This window comes from Crocuta crocuta, unplaced genomic scaffold (genome assembly GCF_008692635.1).
Source record: "Crocuta crocuta isolate KB4526 unplaced genomic scaffold, BGI_CrCroc_1.0 scaffold87, whole genome shotgun sequence".
NCBI classification, from domain to species: domain Eukaryota; kingdom Metazoa; phylum Chordata; class Mammalia; order Carnivora; family Hyaenidae; genus Crocuta; species Crocuta crocuta.
In genome coordinates this window covers 3,815,023-3,836,527 of record NW_027532166.1, presented here as the reverse complement: position 1 = coordinate 3,836,527, position 21,505 = coordinate 3,815,023, and the positions used below count along the sequence as shown (strand labels likewise).

Genomic DNA, 21,505 nt, shown 5'->3' with positions numbered 1-21,505 from the left:
AGTGTGTCCTGACCCTGCTGTGGTCTGAACTGTGTGGTGACTCTGTCCCTTGATATATTGTGATGTGAACCTGGCTCCCAGGACCACCGGTGATCTGAAAAGTAGTTGGCCTCCAGGCAGACTCGTGAACATTTCTTTAATGATGCTTCTTGAGACGAAATCTCTAATTGTTGGAAATAATATCTATCAGATTACAGAATCTGCTAATGATAGAAATGAGGAGCAATTTGATTAAGTTACTGCTTGAGGTTGTGTACTCATTTAATTAAGTGGTAGAGTATGGCAGCCCCTCGTGGAAGATGCAGAACTGAGTCTTAATGGCCACATTTCATCTTTTGTGTTGAATTTTCACTGCTATGTTGATTCTTCCTACGTCCTTACAGAATGGTTCGAAAAGCTGCTATGTGATTACTTTCTTCTCGTTTAGAATGATCTCCGATTATTAAAGCAATACTTGTTCATTTGTAAAAACATTCAAATGATGGAGACATTTGTGAAGTAAAAAGTGTAAGTACCACTTAAGAAAAATAGGATTCTGTGATATACAGAATATATAGGATATACAATATCCTACAGCTTGCCTTTGCTCCCCTCACCAGTTTATACCAGATGTCTTTCTACATGAGTACATAGCTACATGGTATTCTGCTCTGGGAATGGACTGTAATTTTTTTTAGCCATTCAGCTATCAAGAGACACTTAAGCTCTAACGGTTATTGACTATTACAAACAATGAAGGTGAACATTCTTGTAGCTTTACCATTTTTGCGTATTTGTGAAAATGTATAAAATGAAATTACAGGGCTTTAAGAAGACGTGCACCTCTACAGTTTTTCCATATGCCTATCACTTCCCTTCGTCTTTGCTACCTGCTCAGCTCTTACGGGCATTTTATTTGTTATCTTGGCTATAAGATAAACGCCTAGAGATAGAATTACTGGGCCTGAAAAAAATTACAAATATAAAATGCTATGGATATTGTTAAATTGCTCTCCCAAATGTTTATTTTGGAGTAAAAATCCCTTCTCTTTTGTTGCCAGTTAAAAAGCATCATTGTGAGAAATCCAGGGTGTGGACCTAGTATCGTTTGATGATGTTTATTTTATAGGCAGAGATGTGACAAGTCCTTTCCATGCTGTTTCTACTCAGATAAGGAGGCCAGTCCCCCCAGAGCCAAGGGCGCCACATAAATGGAAATATTGAACATGATTCTGATCCTCTTTCATAAGCAATAAAATAAAATACAAACCAACAAAATAAATATAATGCCTATAAATCCTTTAGCATGCACATGACCCAGGGCTGGGGGCAAAGAAGGAGCCATGGTGGGGGTGTGGGGGGCCGCAATGCTGGTTTCCATTATTGTGGTTATTGTTAGCACAGTTCTTCTTGAGCAATCATATCTGGTCTGAAGTTTGGCACTATCCTGCTGATTTTCCAAATGAGTTGCCATCTTTTTAAGTGAGTGATTATACAAGTGTTGCCAATGGTTCACAGTCTTCTGCTGGAGCTTTAACTATGCCACTGAGAGAGAACTCAGTCTATCCTCAGGTTCTTCATCTGCATGGCAAAGGAGGTTTGGTGCATGCAAACATATGGGCTACTCTGTGCCACTTATTTCCCTATTTGTCTGCAAAGATAGACTGCTAGCATCATTTATTAAGAGCTATCTTTAAAATTTTCTGCTTCGTTAAGGGGGGGAGGGGTGGTGCCTGGCTGGCTTAGTGAAGCATCCTACTTTGGCTCAGGTCATGATCTCGCAGTTCTTGAGTTTGAGCCCTACTTCAGGCTCTGTTCTGACAGCTCAGAGCCTGGAGCCTGCTTCAAATTCTGTGTCTCCCTCTCTCTTTGCTCCTTCTCTGCTCACACTCTGTCTCTGTCTGTCTCTGTCTCTCTCTCTCAAATAAATAAACATAAAAAAAAGAGCCAGTGGGGATGCAAGTTTTTATCAGTCTGGGGTTTCCCTTAAAATAGCTTAAATTTGAAATGAAAGGTGAAGATTTATGAAAAAAAAAAAAAAAAAGAAGCATGAATCTGGGTCCCAAAAGACTGTATTCCAGTGCTGGCTCCTCTGGTGCTGGCTCTGGGTCATGGGGCCGGTTGGGGTTTTCTATATGGACAGACCCAGCATCTTCAAGAGATGGAGAAGAGACCCCAATGTTATGCCGATGTTCCTGAAGACCTTTCTCATTGCATCTGGACTAGATGAAAAATTTTTAGGTTTATTTATTTATTTTCAGGAAGGGAGGAGGCTCAAGCAGGGGAGGGACAGAAAGAGAGAGAGAGAAAGGGAGAGAGAATCTCAAGCAGGCACCACATGGTCAGTGCAGAGCCTGACATGGGGCTCAAACTCACGAACTGCGTGCGAGATCATGACGTGAGGCAAAATCAAGAGTTGGACGCTTAACTAACTGAGCCATCCAGGTGCCCCAGGACTAGATGAAATTAACCAAATTATTTTAGTTAACTGGACCTCAGGTTTCTCCTACATCAGACATCTTCAGCTAAATGGCAGCAGTGGCCAGGCAGGCAAAGTGAACAGGGGAGTGACTTTGTGTAGGGCGTGGTCAGTGATAACTGCTTTTTGCTATATGAGGCTGACTCTTCTCTTTTTTTCTCCAAGAAAAGCCAGAATCTTCCAATTTAAATACTACTACTACTACTACTACTACTACTACTAATAATAATAATAATAATAAATGACATACCCTTTTTCTCTCAATGTGACTCCTTTGGAAATAGTGTGGGAAAGAGTGAGAGGAATGAAGAGAGACAGAGCCTTCTCTGCCTGCTCACCCACTCGGGAAACCTCCTTAGAGAAGTGGTAATGGAGGAAATGATGGCCTTAGTGCACACAAGTGAGGACAGGCTGAGGCTATGTGCGTTTAAACATTTCTTTAGGGGCGCCTGGGTGGCTCAGTAGGTTAAACATCCGACTCTTGATTTCAGCTCAGGTCATGACCTCACGGTTTGTGAGTTTGAGCCCCACATTGGGCTCTGTGCTGACAGCATGGAGCCTGCTTGGGATTTCTCTCTCCCTCTCTCTCTGTCCCTCCCCTCTCTTCGTTTTCAAAATAAATAGATAAAAACTTTTTAAAAAAAAGTCTCTTTACCTTTCAAGTTATAATGCCCAGAAAGGAGGATATTTACAATTAAAACAAAATCTAGAGCACCTGGCTGGCTCAGTTGGTAGAATACATGATTCTTGATCTTGGGGTCGTGAGTTCAAACCTCCTGTTGGGCATGGAGCCTACTTACAAAAATAATAGCTAAATAAAATGAAGCAAAATCTGCATGTTTTCACTCTGCTAGGAGCATTCATGTATTTTTAACCATTCAGATACTGAGCTTTAGCATTCCGAGTGCTGTGCTCCATCAGGACATAGCCAGGGGAAGGAGGCACATCCTTCCTTCCCTGCCTCAGGTAGACAGGTAGCAAGAATCAACCTCCTAGATGGAACCACACAAGATACTAGTTAACTCTGACTATAATAAAGGCACTGAGGGAGCAGTAGGTGTGCCCGAGCCAGTCTCAATGGACTGAGGAGACACCAGCTGGTAAAGCCTTTGGCACCACATACCCAGCATCTTCATCTGACAGCATGTCGTCATTAACTCAGCCACAATGAGGTGGCCATAGCACCACGCTCGGCAGGCCAGAAGGGTTTTGTTTGGACTGTGTGCTGTTGAGCCACGTGTCACTTTCAGTTTGAATTCAAGGGTTGTGTCCCTTTTAGCTCCTCATCTTTCTTCCATCTTACCCTCAAGTACTACTTTGGGGGATGGGTTGTCCTCTATTTCAGAGAATTCGGGCCTCATGAGAGAGAGTTGAGAAAGCAGTAGAAAAATGAAAGAGCCAGGGTTTTACATGTGTTTTGTGCTCTTCGGGAACCAAATGCTCACGAAGGCTAGAAAGAGTCCCCATTGGTCTCCTGGCTACAGGCCGTGCCTCTGGTCCCAGTTAATTACCTCCTAAAATCACGCCAGACGCCACAGATGGTAAGAGTCTCTGCAGCCTGTCCTCACCATTTGGGGGGGAACGTTGAGGGTCTTTGGTGGCGTTTGTATTCCCAAGAAGAGCGTACTCTGCATTTCCTGTGTGGATGAGGAAAATGGTTGCGGATTTGGTCCAGACCTGGAGGATCCTTGTCCATATGTGTGTAGCAAACCCAGGCCCGTGATGCTGCCGTTTCCCATTTCAAGTTGCTCTCCTCTGTCGTGAGTTGCACACCGAAAAACAACTACCACCAGTGCCATATGGTTTAAAAGATCAAAGGCCCCGGTTTTGAATATATTTCTAGCTGACTGTACTTCAAATGTCTTAAATATGTTCCTACAGATGGGAAGCCCGGGGTATTAAAGAGGTAGAGCACATGTGTGTGTGCCACGCATGTGGTCTGGGGCAGCACAGTGAAAGGTGAACACCACTGATGCATCTGCTCCTCTTCCTCTCAGGTCCGCATCTTTACCTACCTCATTGGACGGGAGGCTGCGTTTGCAGACAATCTCAAGTGGATGGCTTGTGCCAACAAAGGTAGGTTCCCCCCATGTGCTTGGCTCTGAGTAACTTCCCCTTGGGTGTGCCAAAATTGGGATAGTCATGAGAAAGTAGGAAGTTCTGAGAGAAGGCTGTGAGTTCTAAGATAACGTTTGGGCATTTCTAGATGAGTTTTGATAACTTGTAATAGCTTCTCCTGAAGTATGTTTACAAATTTGGAGGCATTGTCAAGTGGAGTGGTTAACCCTCTGCACTCTGCTGCTTAGTTGTTGGGTGACCTTGGGATGATTACAATGGCATAGCAATTTACTGAGCACCAGATACCCATGTGATCATTCCACCTTCCCAGTCCCCTTGCAGTTGGCTGGGGCCTCGAGACAGGTTCCAAAGGCTATGAGCTAAACCAACCTGCATCATTTCTAGGCTAAAGCACTTGAGAGCTAGTATGGTAGTGTCCATACTCTGTTCCCCTGCCCTTGTGAACTCTGAAACTCCATGCTCCATGGAATAGTCATGAAATGACTTCATCAGCCTGGTTCCCTGAGTGACCACTCGGGACAGAGGCCTTTCTACTCCCCCTACCCCCATCCATGTGCTGGCCCATGCTGCCAGTATAGTCAATAACCCTTTGAGTTAAGCTACTGAGATTTCCAGTTTGATATGTTCCCATAGGATAACTTAGCCTACTTAAATAATCGAATTAGTTTTTAACCTGCCTCAGTGTTCTAATCTTCAAATTCAGGATGTGGACAATAGTTCTTCCTTTGATTCCTATTAAACGTAAGGTTTAATGAAATGGTGTATATTAGGTGCCTGGTTCAATGCTGAGACATGCTAAATGCTCAATAATTGTTGCCTTTTCTATATTCTGAAGTTTATAATTTAATCATCTCCTGTTGTGTGTCAGAAATAATGCTTTGGGGAAGACAGAAGGAGGGAGGTAACAGGGCCCACTAGTCTATGAAGGGCTTCTTACCATGCTCCATACAATAAAGAAGGCAAAACAGAGGAGGCAAATAGCTGGTCGAGTCCAGACTCCTGGAGTCTTAACACAGATTCCTTGAGTTCAAATGTAGCCTCCACCATCCACCACCCATGGGCGAGTTACCAGATCTATCTGTGTCTGAGTAGTGTCCCATACAGAGCAGGGGTAATGATGACACATGTCCAGTGGTGTTGTGAGCCTGAAATGGGGCTCTGAAGGTAATGCAGTGCCTCACACATAAATGCCCTGAATGATTACCTGGTGCCATTTTGATCTGTAGGCATTTCTTATGTCCCCTTAAAGGCTACATGCTCTATGAGAGCAGCCTTTCACTCTGATCTCATCATGAGAACTCAGGGAGAGCCCAGCCTCCTATCTCACTCAGAGTGAATGCTCCTTTAATGTTTGAAAAATGAGTAAATTAGCTATACACATTTACAAAGGAAGGCATGTCCTGTCACATGGTAAACTGGTCTTGGTAGATTTAGGTGGTCTTTTTTAATATTGTCTCCTAAGCCATGTTTAATTAAAAAAAAAAAAAAAAGTTCCAGTGTCTGTGCATTAGTGGAGGAAAGAGGCCTCCATGAAGAGTTTGCACACCCCAGCTCTTAAGACAAAGTTATTTTAGTTCCAAGCAACCAAAGTTGCTCTCTGAATTTAGAAAGAGGACTGTTTTGGAGAGGAAAAGGAGTGACTCAGAGCCCAGAGCGGGAAGAGAAGCTCATGTCTCAAGAGGGACCAGGAGGCTGGTTTCAGTTCTTTCCCTCCTTGGTTTCTGTCTGCACTCCATGACAGTCTTCCTTTCTGTATACAGACCCTCACTGCCCCCCGCTGTGGTGTGTGCACATCTAGAAATGACCACCCTGTGCCATGCACATTCCTCTGTCCACACAACACATTGTAAACAAGACATGATATTAGAAAGAAGAGTTTATATCTTCTTCTCTTGGACTGGTCAGCATTCTAAATTCTGATTTCAAGTCCCTTCATTCCCCCAGGAAAGATTATGACCTTGGCTTGGGTCAGGTCTCCCCAAGCTGAACTGGGCATGGGCAGAGGTAATCCCATAGAGAAAAGTATATGTGTTCTGTGGGGGCTTAGTGCTGTGAGTGGGTGGGTGTGGGACGTGAGTGGTGAAAAGGTGCATGGACAAGCATATAAACATTGCTCACCTTTCCCTTTGCTTGACATTGTCTTAAATTCTCTGCTTCTACCTGGATCAATCTTTTAAGCCATTGTCAATTCCCTCATCTTAAAAGGAGAGAACAGGGTGGAAGGTTTTAGCATTTCCTTGAAGCACTACCAGACACATTTTAGAATTAGTTTAGTTTAGTGGCTGGCTGGCCTCACTAAAAGGTATCAGCAATTCTGATTGTCTCAGAATAATGCACCTGACTTCACTTGGGGGCAAAGTACAGGAGAAAACAAGGCAGTGAAGATATGGAGGTCCTGTGGATCCCAGATCTCCTCTGAGTGAAGAGCCTGTTCTTGAAATGAGTTTTGGAACATTGTTGATGCTTGAAAACCTTCAGTGAGCTATACTTTTCCCATTTTTTCCTTTATTTTGTGGTCTTGAAAAGAAAGAGTTCCTTTCCATTTTCATTTTTTTAAAACATTTTGCTGTTATTCCTGCCACATTGGATTGCCATTCTTCCCATCAGCTAGGATGCATTTAGTCATGGGTTCTTGTTTGCCTCCCTGTCTGTGTCCAGCTGATGAAAATTACTCAAATTGAAGTCTTGTCTTAATCAACTAATATTACACCATAATTCAGTTTTAGCCATTGTTTATAAGAATCTTTGAGGCATCCTTTTGAAGACAGTTTAGTCAACTCAGAGTATTCCAGGGCCTGGCTATAGAATATAGGCCTTTAGATTTATAAGCTCTGAGCACAGCAACTTGGAAAACCCAAGGAGGTAATAGTAGCTGCCTAGCTGGCTGGGCCATTGGATTCCACAGCGATTCTCCCTCTCTTCCTGAATAAATCCAGTCATTTCCTTCTCTGCCAAAGCAAGTCTCTCTCAAGACTTCTGCCATTTTCACTCTGCTTCTTTTCTAAAGGGCTTTGGGAATAAAATGTCATTGTTTGCCACTCTTCAAAGTAACAGTTGCCATCAAAATGTTAGCTTCCAGTCATCGGTGCCCATATAAACATTGGCTTCACGTTGCGTCAGTTATGGGGTTTCAGACCACGTAACGTCGGTGAGCAAGTATTCTTCTATGGTCATTAATTAAATCATTGTTTATAGTCTCAGATTGTTATAGTATGGAGGCAGCATAACATTTTTCATCTCAAGTGACATGAGGTCCAGAGGGCCCCTCCTTACATATTTTCTCCCTGAGTCAGCCAAGTTCTTCAGTGAAATGAAGCATTAGCATTCGGGGACCAAAACAGATGCGGGGAGCCCAGGGGAGCCCGAGGAGAAGTGTGCTGGCTGACCGGCCCGAGTGACTCAAGAGTCCTAGGGCCAGCACCTCGTCCCCAGTCAGTGGTCACAAACCCACTATATGCACCAATAGAGTCTGGTAGCCATGGGGACAATTCTCAGCCAGTGCACCTCCAACACTGTCCCCTGGAAATGGATTCCTGGGGACTTCCGTGCCCCTTGCAGGGGTTCTCTGCCTTGCCTAGTCTACTAAGAAAATCCAGAGAGGCCTGCAGCTTATTGGTTTGTTTCATTTTATGCATAACTAGGTCCTGTCTTGAGGGAACCAGCCCTAATGAGGCAAAGCGGCAAACCATTTTCAATGCATGAAAACAATCATTGCCACTGTAGAGTGGCTTGTGGTACTTAAAGCTGCATTCACACTGTTGTGAATACTGGGAAAACTGGAAAGAGGGGCTGACTAGCCCAGATACTCCGTAAAGCCGTGACGACCTTCTCTAGTGTTCAGTGTGCCAAGATTTTAAATAAGCACTGCCTGATTCTCCTTCAGAAATCATGGTGAAGGGAGTGTTTTCCAGCTGTGCAAATAAAGAAGGGGCTCTGTGTTTGGGTTCTCAACCAACCAGTCATCGTTAGGTCAAATGGAAACACCCTGTGAGTCTCTCTTGGTTGTCCCTCTGCTTGGCTTGTCCCTTTTTGATGGGTCAATGGTCATTTTCCCCTGATCTGAAAGAGAACTGATGACCTGAGTCCTCCTCAGGAGCTCAGACCCACAGTCTTTTTCCATCCCCAAATCCTTGACTTCGCTATACCTTTCTGAGTGTCTTGTCCCCTAAAAGATAGCTAAATTTATGAGGCTAGAATGGTTTTAGGTGGGATTGGGGGGAAAATGAAAATTACATTTTGCCATATTGGAGCAGGTGGGAGAATGCAAAAATGTCATTCAAATACATTTACATAATTCTTTTTTTTGGTACCTTTTGACCAATAAATATCTCCCAATTCCCTCACCCCCTTCTATCCCCTGGTCACCACCATTCTACTCTCTGTTTCTACAAGTTTGACTTTTTTAGATTCCATATAGATTTCACATATAAGTGGTATCATATAGTATTAGTCCTTCTTTGTCTGGCTTTCTTACTTTAGCATGGTGCCCTCAAGTGTCATCCATGTTGTCTCAGTGGCAGGATTTCCCTCTTGTGGCAGAATAATACTCCATTGGGCACATTCTATAAGTAGGAAGATCAGAGGGGAGAGGGTAATGGTGATGAAGATGAAGACGGGGCTACTCTTGTTAAATCATAGCCAAGCACACCAAGCTGCTTACTCCATGCCGAGTAGAATGCAGAGCATTTGTGTATTATCTCTGACCTCTTAAAGCTTTGGGAGGTGCGTGAGTAGCCAACGGATTTGGAGAGACTGGCACCTTGCTCTGGGTTAGCAACCGGCAGGTTGTCAGGGCCAGGACCCAGGCCCAGCTGACCCAAAGCCCGAGCTTAATTCTTCACCAGGCTGTAGGGTTGCCTCTCTTTGTGGGGAAGCTAGTCCCGTTTCATAGAAAACTCCTGACTATTTCCCATCACATGGGAGAATTTAGAAAATGGAATTTAGAGTTTGAAGAAGGACTTTAACATGCCATAGCTCATAAAGGCTGGACCAGGATTTATACTCAGCCTGTGTGTCCCAGAAGCAGTCCTCCCTCAGCCTGTGTAGGCGTGTGGTCCAGGTCCTGACATTTTACAAATGGGGACGTTAAGGCTCTGAGAGGAGATGAGGTGGGAAGAGTTGGCTCGGCAACAGAGCCGCAGACAAGCCAGCATTCCTAGCTCCACCACGTGATCCTTCAGATTAGTTTTTTCTAACATGAGATTTGAAATTAAAAATGTAATATTATTTACAAAGGAAAAGGCTTGCTCCTAAGTGTGAGGTTTTGGGCTGATTCTGACAGCGTCACACTTGGAAACGGTGCCCACCAGGGCCACCAGGCTCCCTGCCCCAGGGGGCATTCTCTCCCAGTGGGTTCTTTCCAACTCCTTAAACATGTGCCCCTCAGCTCTCAGGCTCCGTAGACCTCTTGCTTGATCTTTGTGAAAGTGCAAAGAATTGTGGAGACAGAAAGTTGTTTGTAAACTACATTCTTCTACAGAAATAAGTGCCTTTTTAATAACATGTGCTGTTGAAGGGGAGGAGGAAGATAGGATACTGCAAGGGGCTTCCGAGAATACTGTTGTTTCCTTAGGCTATGCACACGAGGTCACACCAGCAACATCACTGCCCACCTTATTGCTCTGGCATGACTGACATCTGAGCATGAGCTTTCTAGTTTTTAGCTTGTCTTATTTAGGAGGGGGAAGCCTCTGAAAGACTCACTAGGAGCAATGTCCATCACACCAAGAATGGAACAGGGACCCTGGCACACAAGGTGCACCGAAAGAGTCCCACTGAGGACTGACTTATGGGGCCCTTGGCTCTGGCATCACCATAAAGCTGAATATTTAGCGATGTGCCCACAGAGCATATCATGCAGAGGCACCTTTTCAATAAGGACCCTTAAGAAATCTCAAAGGGTGGTAAAATCTCAGAGACACAAAGCACCAGGCTGCCTGCAGTTTATTGCACTGAGTAGTTGTGGCCCAGAGTTCACAGAAGGCTCCGCAAGGGAATAAGGTAAATAAATTGATGTTATGTAGAAAAATGAGCAGACCACTTGTAATAGATGGCTAATTTCAGCATTAATTAGTCCTTGGCAATTACCAAGTGATTGCTGATTCTGTTTTCTTACATGATCTATGAAGTCCAAAAAGGTACATTAAAGAAGAGAATAAACATTCAAGAGCTAGAATTTAAAAGAAATAAAAGTGAGGGGAGGGAGGAGGGCAGGTGGCCAGTCCGGAGAATGTGGAGGGAAAACAAGGGAAGCGCCTATGGTTACAGCCGAAGCGGCCAGCCCTCAGTGACTTCCTGTTATCCATCAAAAGGTACATTTGTTAACTAAAACTTATATGAAAACATTTTAAAACAAAAGAGAGCCTTTCAGAAAGTCTTTAGGTTTTAATGGGTTGGGGCTAGATGATAAATTTGCATTAGTCTTGCAGTGTACATTATTAATAGTATTTTTACAATTTCAGCTTTCCTTATGTTTTATATATCTGCATCCCTGGTCTGTGTTTGGAGATAGAAGTTAGAACTGTGACCTGTGACCTTTTCAGTAGATCTTTGGTGCTAGTCATTGAGCAGTTTCCAGGAACTTCAGAGGAAAGCTATACATTTCCCACCCCCATCCTCAAATTCTCAGCCACTGAGATGCAAACAGCCCATGAGGGACACCCTCTTGGGGCAGGACCTCTGAGCAGCTGTGCCTGACCCTTCCTGAACAAGGAAAGGCAGTATCTTCTGTAGTGAAGAGCAAAGGTTTTAGAATTGGATGAACCTAGATTCAAATTGATCCAGGACAAATTACTGAGCTCTGTTTCTTGTCTATACAATGAGCACACGAGTTAGGCTGTTGTGTGGCCCAGGTGCAGGGAGACAGTCGGCCCTCATGAATGCCCCTGCATTACTGTTGCGTTCCCCAGATGCCTGTGCCTGGTTCTGGGAATGCCACTCTGGACAAGATAGGCACCAGCTTTTTATAACCTGTCATGGAGCTAATATTCCAATGAAAGAGAACAGAGCAAGCACAGAAAGGGAAGGTGGAGTGAGTCGAGAGGAATGAGTTCAGGCAGCTCATCTCTGAATGATAACAGAAGCCAGCCATGGCCAAATTGGATAAAGGTGTGCTGGGCAGAGGGCGCAGCAAGTGAAATGCCCGGGAGGTGGGGGTGGCAATAAACATGGCCTGTGAGAAGAAGGAAAAGGCCAGTGAGCTGAAACAGCCGGCAAGGATGGGAGTACAGAAAGGGATTCCGTCACCCAGGTGGGAAGGGGCCAGTTGATACAGACATTTGGTGGTCAGAGGAAAAATTTAGATTTTATTCTAACTCTAAACAGAAGCTGTTTTAGGACTTTCAGCAGGGAGGTGGCGATCTGCTTTATACTTTGAGACATTCCATATGACTGCCATGAGGAGTGTAGATAATGAGGGAGAGGTGTGGGGAGGTTCTGGGGGAGAGGTGAGAGAGTCTTGGGGTTGGCAGGGAGCAGTGGAGATGGGAAAGAGAATTTTAAATATATTTTAGAGGCAGGCCAGAGGAACATGCCATAGATTAGCTATGGGGTGTGGTGAGGAAATGATGGCTATCAGAGATCATTCTTATGTTTTTGGCCTAACTGGGCAGTGGCGCCATTTGCTAAGATGGGGAAGACCCACCAGGGGAGGAACGGGTTTGGACAGGGAAATCATGAGTTGGCTTTTGACAAGTGGAGTCTGAGAATCCTGTTACTCATCCCCATGGAGGTGTCAGGTGTACAGTTGGCTATGGGTCTGTAGCTCTGGGGAGAAGCCAGCTTTTCAGAACTCTGAGTATGATAAGCAAGGCCAATACTGTACGGTGTCCCAGCTCAATATCCTTCCAAATGTGTGATTGTGTTTCCTTCCTACTCCCTCCTATGCTAATGATCTGTCTCTCCCATCCTCTCTTAGATTCATTCCCTTTCTTCTCTTGGCCTTATTTCAGAAAACCCAAATCAGGGATTTTTACTGTTGGCTTTGAGCATCAGAATGAAAATGCAGACAACTAAGGAAAATTCTCCCTAAGAGATGCTGTCTTCCATGCACTTTTGGCACAGGATCCCCAATTGGAATTGCTCTACACTGAATTGTTCACTCATGTGCCATGATGGTCCAGAACTTTTGGTTCTCTCCTTCTCCTCTCAACATGGCAATACTTCTCTTAGCTTGTCCCCTGTGCTTTGTATGTGGCCCTAAGTCCCCTCCTTCAGAGCCCAAGTAGAGGAGAGATGAAATGTTTTCTGCTTAGTCACACGCTGATTGGAGTTAATGTGCATGAACAGAATGCTCTCTGTCTCCCAGCAACCCTCTTTAATCTTGCCTTTCCTACCTTGCCTCCAAGAAGGGGTCACCTGGAAGCCTTGTGAGAGGACTGTCCCAGATGGACGTCCCTAACTGTAGTGCCTGACCTCAGACGGACCACCAAGGTGCACAGGGTCCCCCTCCCAGGTCACATGCTAGAACAGGCACTCATGGTCTGCGCCTTTGGGGCCCCATTTCCCCTAGGCTGGGCGAGGCCCCGGCCCTGGGCAGGAGTGACAATGCATGTTAATTAGCACTGTGCAGAGCTGTCATCAGGAAGCCCGAAACCACATGGTCCCAACCTGGTTTGGGGTTGGCATGGCAAATTCAAACCAGCTGGCCTTTGTTTGGAAATGCCCTGGGAGGGTCCTGGCCTGTTCTGGACAACAGAAGGATGGGCATTTCCTTCCCTGGGGCACTGTTTAGATGAGAGGTTCTACAAACACTATAGCAAGTACTGTAACGGATCTGGCTTCAGGGCGCACACACCCTTCTCCGATTTACTGGCAAGTAGCACATGGCATGAGCTTAGTTGTAAGGGTCCTTATTTAAAGGCATGGGGAGGAAACATACATTTTGTCCCTCGGTGTCCCCTTTATTAAAATTCTCCCATGACTACTGGCCTGGAAGATAAAGTCTAAACTCCTTTCCAAGGTCCTATTCCCCTGTCCCCCTGTTCATCTCTGATCTTATAACATCTGACTTCCAGCCCCCCTCCCCCAGCTCCTTACTCTCGCCATTCTGAGCTATTTTCAGTTCCAAGAGGGGGCCTGACTCTCACCTCAGGTCTTTACACACACCCCTTGTTCTGCTGGATACAGACTCCCTCTAGCTGACTGGGCCCTCCCCCTCCAGGGAACAGCTGACCGTTCCTCAGGGTAGCTGGGTTTGGTGGGCTGCCCCTGGTGGGGTTTTAGCATAATATTGACTGTGCTAGTTCGCAGCTGTCTGTTTCCTCAGACCTGCCAGGCCCCGGAAGTCATGCTGATATTGTTAATCCCTGCTTCTCTAGTGCTGGGCACCACAAAAGCCTTCCATAAATGTTTGAATGAAAGCCCCCGACTCTGGGGATCCAGACCTTGCTCAGCTCATGCCTCCTCTTCTAACATCTCCTAGCCCATGGCAAAGCAAATACAACTCCTTGCTGCAGAGGAACTCAAGATCAAAATGGTGTCCCCATCCACGAGATGACAGCACTTTGAGGACTTTTTTGTTACTTAGAAACTATGTTAACCGAGCATATTCAAAACACAGGTCTGGTAACCACATGAAGCGTGTGAGCTGGAGTTTTGTCCTCAAACACACAAAGGGCCAAATTCTGTGGGAGCGAAAGGAGCGGATGAAGAGATTCCTGACCCTGAGTGCACCTTCGGCATTTGCTGCCTGCTACTTGTGAGAACATGGGCAAAGCATATCTCTTTCATCTGCCTCAGTCATCTTGTCTGAGCACAGTTATGCCCACTTCCTCATGTTGTCAAGAACAAATGAGACAAAGTTTATCAAGTGTTCAGCAGATTTTATAGCCCCTCACATTAGGCCTAACTATGGTTACAGTAATAAAAATGAAAATGAGATGGTCTTTAAATTGTGTGGTTCATAGTTTTCCCATTGGAAATAAACTCACTAAAGTAAAAAAAAAAAAAAAAAGCTCCAGAGTGGCATGTAGAGAGGACTCCCATTTCTTACAGAGGAGGTGCATATCTATGTGTACGTGGATGTGGATGTGTTGAAAAAGGTCTGGGAGAACTTTCTCTATAGGGTTAGCAGGGGCTTCCTTGGAGAGGTGGGTTTATGGTTGATCTTAATTCTATTCCTTTTGCCTGATTATATTTTCAAGATCACATGAACATATTACTCATGAAGTGGGTGATGGTAGAGATGAGATACAGTGTTTAAAAAGGAAAGGAAAAGGGGTGCCTGGGTGGCTCAGTCAGTTGAGCATCTGACTCTTGGTTTTGGCTCAGGTCATCAGCTGTGCTGATAGTGCAGAGCCTGCTTGGGAGTCTCTCTCTTCCTCTCTCTCTCCTCTTTCCCTGCTTGAGCTTTCTCTCTCAAAATAAATAAATACACATTTAAAAGATAAATTAAAAAGATAAAAAGGAAAGGAAAAGAAACAAAAGAAGTTAGCTGGAGGCCAAGAAGGCCTGGCATATGCTTGCTCTGCAGTGTTCTTCTTCCTGCTACTAAGCTTGGTTGTCTCTGTCGGCAGGCTTTTTCACCCAGATCTCCACCTTGGCTGATGTGCAGGAAAATGTCATGGAATACCTACATGTACTCAGCCGGCCCAAAGTCATCGATCAGGAGCACGATGTGGTCTGGACGGAAGCTTACATTGACAGCACTGTGAGTCCCTGGGGCCCCTAGGGGAGAGGCTGAGGGCTTTCTTCTGTGAATTCCAGAAGACCATATTAACCTTAAAAATAAAACTGTCAGTTATTTGACCAGCAAAAATGCGTTTATTCGGGAGTAGCAGAGAATTGCAATCCAGGACAAGCAAGCTACAGCAAAACCATAGGCAAGTCCAACGTTATTTTATGGAGAAAAAGAAGAAAGCTGGGAGGGGTTGTTTTGAACAAAAATCCACTGGAGAGAAGGAAGAATTCAAGGTGATGATGGCTTCCCATTGGCTGGGTTGCAAGGGTGCTTGGATTCTGGTAGAAGATGCAACACACATCTTACTGTTGGGGCCTGTAACGGATGATCCTTTCCTGTTGAGTAGTCTTCTGTTGGGTCTGTAATTGACTATTTTTCCAGCTGGTCTTCCTTACTAGCATCCAAGTCCACTTTAATGAGGCTTTCTTTTATAAATTTTTACAATGGCTGTTGTATCACTCTTCCTCAATACTGGGGTTCGATGACATTTTCCCTTGTGGTACAGTTGTGCTGGTCCTCTGGGCAAGCAAGGTTGGTGAAAAACCACTTTTGGAAGGGGTCTGGTCATCACTGAAATGTCACTTTTTGCTGTGTTGTCTCTAGTTACTTTGCTTTCCTTCCCATATGTGTACAGATTCTGTCAGTAGCAATGATTATGGGCTTGTTAGATTCAGTCCTAGCCATCTGAGGGGCCCAGTCCTGGGGATGAATCCTGAGGTCTCAGCTTGCCAAGGTGACCAAAGTTTAGATCCAACAGTGCATTGGAGCCGTTGTAGAGGCAGCAGCTGCATATGCTTCAATGGTGGTTATCTAGGCACTGGATTGATGTTGAAATTCTAGCCATGGGCTCATTCTAAAGCAAATTGCAAACAAACAAACAAACAAACAAACAAACAAACAAAACCCCTGATGCCGAATTAGTGTAAAAAGAGGAGCTTTGCCAGTCATCTAGTAAGGACTCAATGGCCGGGTTTCTTGTATAATTTCAAGGTGATTTTTCATAGTGATAATGAGTCTGATGGGAGTGGCATTTTTCATTTATTGATTATAAATGTTCTTACAGGGCCTCTCTCCCATCATTTTTGTTGGGATTAACATCACATTAATCACTGTAGCCCAGACACAGCTGTCCTCTGGAGCGATCTCAGTTGCTGTGATGGGCCGGCTTTTCTCTCCATGACCTCTCTCATTCTTGCTGCATTTCTGGCAGCTGCAGGTGAATGCAGGGCAGGAACTGCATATGGGGACCCATCTTGGAGGACACCATGGTGGCCTGCCCCACCTCGACCTAAAGGACACAGCGGGACCACGGAAATATGAAATGGTTAAGGAAGGGTACCCCTTTCCCCAGGAAGAAATCACCCTGCACAGAGATGGACACTAAGCTGAAAAATCCTCTCCGGGTGCCAGGAAGACCTGGGCATTCATCATTTTCAGAGTCTGGCCCTAGTTTGGTTTAGAATTATGGCAATGAAATAACTAAGCTGCCCCATCTATGTGGGCACCATACTAACAGTAGTAGCCACAGCAACAGCACTGATGGTCTCATCTCCTATGTGTGGTCAAGTAAGGCAGGAAAAGGCCTTAAAGAAGAAGAGCAATGTGACTGTAGCCAAGAATGAAGTGAGCCAGTCCCCTAGTGGTTTTCTGTACAAACCCTGAACAGCCAGTTTGATCAGACATTTTATGTTTCATCAACTTAAGACATATAAAACAGAGCCTCTATGATTAAAACACAGTGGTACCAGCACCTGAGAGACAGACAGGTCAGTAGAATAGGAGGTCCAAGAAAAGGGGTCCAACTACATATGGAAATTCAGTATAGATAAAGGTGGCATCTCAGATCACTGGGGTCGGGATGGTCTTCATAATAAATGCTTTTTTTTTTTTTTCTAGGAGAGAGAGAGAGAGAGACAGTGCGAGCAGGGGAGCGTCAGAAAGAGAGGGGACACAGACTCTGAAAAAGGCTCCAGGCTCTGAGCTGGCAGTCAGCACAAAGCCTGACGTGGGGCTCGAACCCACCAACTGCGAGATCATGACCTAAGCGAAAGTCGGACGCTTAACCGACTAAGCCACCCAGGCTCCCCATAATAAATGTTTTTGAGAAAACTAGATAGTGATTTAGAAAAAGATGAAACTATTTCTATTTGTCACATCTTACCCAAGAAAGAAATCCAAGTGGATAAGTGATCCAAACTGTAAAACATGAAATGATACAAGCACTTGAACAAAACCTGATGAATCCCTCTATAACATGGATTCAGAGGAAATCTTTCTGACAATGACTCTAAAATCCAGATGCAGTGAAATATTTAGTTATTAACATAAATAAGTTTGACTTCTTAAAGACAAAACCAATTGAAAAACAACCTTTATAAGTCAAAAACCACAATAAGCAAAGTCAAAGGCACAAGGTAACATGAGAGAAAATATTTGCAACATAGAGCAAACTTAAGTCATTAATAACCTAATATATAAAGAACTTTTCAAAATTAGGTATAATACCTTAATATGCCAGATTTTAAAAAATGAGCAAAAGACATGTGCATACAATTTACAAAAATGATAATAATGGCTTTTTGACATATGAAAGATGTACAGCTTCACTCTTAGACTAGAAAAATGAAAATTACACTCTAGTGAAATACAATTTTGCACCTATCAGAGTGGCAAAAATTAAAAGCCCAACTGTACTCTCTGTTGCTGAGGCTGTGGGAAAAGGAACGCTCCTAGACTGTGTGTGGGAAGAGAATGGGGCAATCTCTATGAAGGGAAATTTACATTTATCCTTTGACCCAGCAGCTCCACGTCTAGAAATGCACTCTGAAGATGAACCTGCAGCAGTATGAAAATACATGTGTACAGGTTTGTCCGTTATAGAAATGCATGTCATTTCAAAACATCGAAAGTTACCTAGATACACAAGCATAAGAGAGAGATTATGATAAACTATGGTACGTACACATCATGGGTCTTAATGTAAAAAGACCAGAATGAGGATGATCTAGTTCTCCTGGTAGATATAGAAGGATTTCCAGGGTATACTGCCAAGTAAGAAGAATAAAATGTAAGAGTATAAACAGAGTGACACCTTTTGTATAAGAAAGAAGGTATATGTAAATAAGCCTAATTTTACAAAAAGAAACACAGAAAGGATAAACTGGAAACCTATGGAATCAGTTACCTATGAGAAGTGGGAAGAAGTGCAGAGGAGGAGATAGTGAATGGAATGAAACACCTCTGGGTACACCATTTTGCAGTTTGGACTTTTGAAAGNGGCGCGGTAGTGAATGCAAACAGAACCAGGTGAATCCAACTGTGTTTTAAATGAACTAAAAATATTACCAAGAAAGGGGAGAAAAAGCGGTACATTTTGAATATAGTACTTATGCACGTATTAAATCTTGAACAGACTACCCTCAGCCTAGATGGGAGAGAGAACTGGAAATAACCTTTCAACTCCTTTTGGTGTCATGTGGGGTCATGTGGGCCTAGCATCTCTGAATCTAGTTTATGATACGGTAGGATTGAGCAAACGTGGAGATGAGGAACATAAGATGGATGCCTGCAGGATGAGATGGGATGGGAGGTGTCTGAATAAAACCCCACCTCGGTTCCTTGAAAGGGCCTGGAAATAATGGCACCCCAGTTGCAGTGAGCACATCTAGAACCCAGATCCCAGCTTCTAAAAACCATCCCCCACTAAAAGAAACCAGAGTTCTTAGAGAAATTACTAATTCCAGAGCTTGGGCAATTGAAGGTACCACCCATTCCCTCTGATAAAAGCCTGGAATATTTCATGCCAGAAACTAAGAAGTGCTCAAAACAACAGTAAGGTCATCTCAAAAGGACACATGAGTCAGTATGAAGGGGCCCTCACTGGTCAACTCTGGGACAATTTGAGCCTCAAAATAAAAGGGACAGTAATGGAATATAGCCTATGGAGTAAAACAGAAATCCACGTGTTCTTACTGAATAAACAAATCTCAAAAAGATGAACTAAATAGATGAGGTAGGTGGGCAGGGGTGTGGTATACAGTGCACTGCTGACTGGTAAATATCAGAGGAGTTGTGGAGATACAAGACCACTACTTTCCTGCCACTTAATTAAAGACCAGTTAGGGAAAAGGTCCATCAGGGGAAGTTAAACCAAGAGGGAGAATTGGAGCAGGATTATTTTCATGGTCTCAAAGATCTTCCCCAGAGATTTTTGACTAGGTGTAAGGAGAAAAATAGTATTACACAGTGAGAGAATCCAACTAAAATCTGGAATGGGTCATCAAAATTAGTGTCACTAGGGGCACCTGTATGGCTCAGTCAGTGAAGCGTCTGACTCTTGGTTTTGGCTCAGGTCATGATCTCATGGTTTGTGGGTTTGATCTCATGTTTGGCTGTCACCTGACAGCATGGAGCCTGCTTGCGATTCTGTCTCCCCCTCTCTCTCTTCCCCTCCTCTGCTCTCTCTCTCTCTCTCTCTTTTTCTCAAAATAAATAAATAAAGTTAAAAAAAATTAGTGTCACTAATGAGAAGCAAATGGGCATGGCATGCCTTTGGAAAGTGTGGAAACACACCACACTTACAGAGTATGCCAGCTGGGGATACATAACCTGAAGGTCCCGGTGGGGGAAGGTCAGGGAAGAGGGCGAAGCTTTTTATTAATAAGATGTCTTGCTTTAGATAATTCTAATCACTTAAATCAATTGTTCTAAAGTTACTAAATTACATACACATGTGCATATATACATACAGATGCACATTTACATGTGAAAGGCAGTGTAGAGATCAGGAGAACCCATTGTTACTCCAGTTTTTCCAATAAAGAATTCTCAAAAGCAGAGGCAAAAATAAATGGTCTAGGAGCATCTCTGGACGTGCAATTTGAGAGGAAATGTCTTTGAAGTCTTGTGCTTTATCTCCAACATCCTATGAAATTTGCATTTCTGTTCCATAATCACCTTCACTTACTTTAACAATAAAATAATGCTTTAAGTGGCTCATAATTGAGTAAAATGGTATGCCAAGATAACAGAGCTCATTTACTCTACCTCTTCAAAAATCCTTTGATAGACACAAAGATATCACCCTCCCACCCCCTTAGCTCAGCAACACCTCTGTGCTTTCCAGGCTTCTGTCATGTCTTTGCAAATAGCCCTGAGAAATAATTCCCCCAGTAGAACGTTCTGAGAGTCCTTCTCATCTTGGTGGGGCTGAGAAACCTGCTGGGTCAGGGGGAAAACTGAGGCTTCGATCTTCCTTCTTTCTACCATTGTTCAGTGAGGACAAGCGGCTGTTGCTCCCATGTCTGCATCTCTGGCCAGGAAGCAACAGTCTCTTCAAATTCTATCGGGGCCTGGATTCTGCCAGGACAAGAAGAAAAGCCCCCTCTTGTTTGTGTTTGGGCTCAAAAGAGGATTCGCATGCTGAACTTATTTGTGTAGTCAAAATTCTGAAGTGAGCCCAACTTTGGAACCACCCACAAGATGAATGACAGGGGAGGTGGTGTAAGCAAGACGAGTTTGTGACCATCCCGACATGTTCAGGACAGTCCCAACCCAGCATTGCCCTAATATGTCCCACCATGGAATAATGAAAGAGGCCAAATTCAGAAGCCCTTGACATTGGGGCTGGTGACCCTATTTTCATAATGTTCTGGTAGCATTGGCAGCTCTGGATTGCTTTTTAGATTTAAGCATTTATAATCTACCTTAGTTTATTAATTGATAGCATTGAATTTATCATTAGAATAGACTCGGTTTGAATTCCATGTCTATACCCTACTAGCTATGTGACCATAAGCCAATCACCTAGCTTCTTTGAGTATTGCTTTCTGCATTTACCACATGGGGTTAAAACCTGCCTTCCAGGGTTGACACTAAGGATTAAATGTCTGGGCATGGTGAGAACTCAGTAAATGATACCTATCATCCTTTCCCAAACTCAGGAAGTCCAGTGGGAATTTTTCTCCTTGGCTATAGGAAGTTTTAGAAACGTTCTCATTTTTTGGGCTGCGTCTCACATGGTGTCTACAATATATGGCTTATACCATTTTGATAATAGAATCTGGCACTTAGGTACAGTGAGTCCTTTGGAAGCACTATTCATCTAGAGATGCACTTTAATCCCTTGCAATTCATTTCACTGTAATTACCTGCTGTGGGCAGAGCATTAATGTCTGGGGTTGATGTCTAGGGTCACTGTCCCCAAGAAGGAGTAGCAGCCATGCTGCACCATCCAGGCAGAGTCCCTGCTGCCTCATGGAAGTAAGTACTCACCGATTGCCCAAGGCAAG

The 21,505-nt window shown here is 44.1% G+C and overlaps 1 protein-coding gene across 2 annotated transcripts in view; it reads left to right on the top strand.

The window, feature by feature from the left end:
• CACNA2D3 (calcium voltage-gated channel auxiliary subunit alpha2delta 3) overlaps positions 1-21,505 on the top strand; it is a 771,963-nt gene that overhangs the window by 370,185 nt on the left and 380,273 nt on the right. For both annotated transcript variants that reach the window (XM_077776662.1, XM_077776663.1), the window contains exons 10-11: positions 4,456-4,534; positions 15,052-15,185. In XM_077776662.1, coding sequence (XP_077632788.1) covers positions 4,456-4,534; positions 15,052-15,185 — 213 coding nt within the window. The remainder of the gene's footprint in view (positions 1-4,455; positions 4,535-15,051; positions 15,186-21,505) is intronic.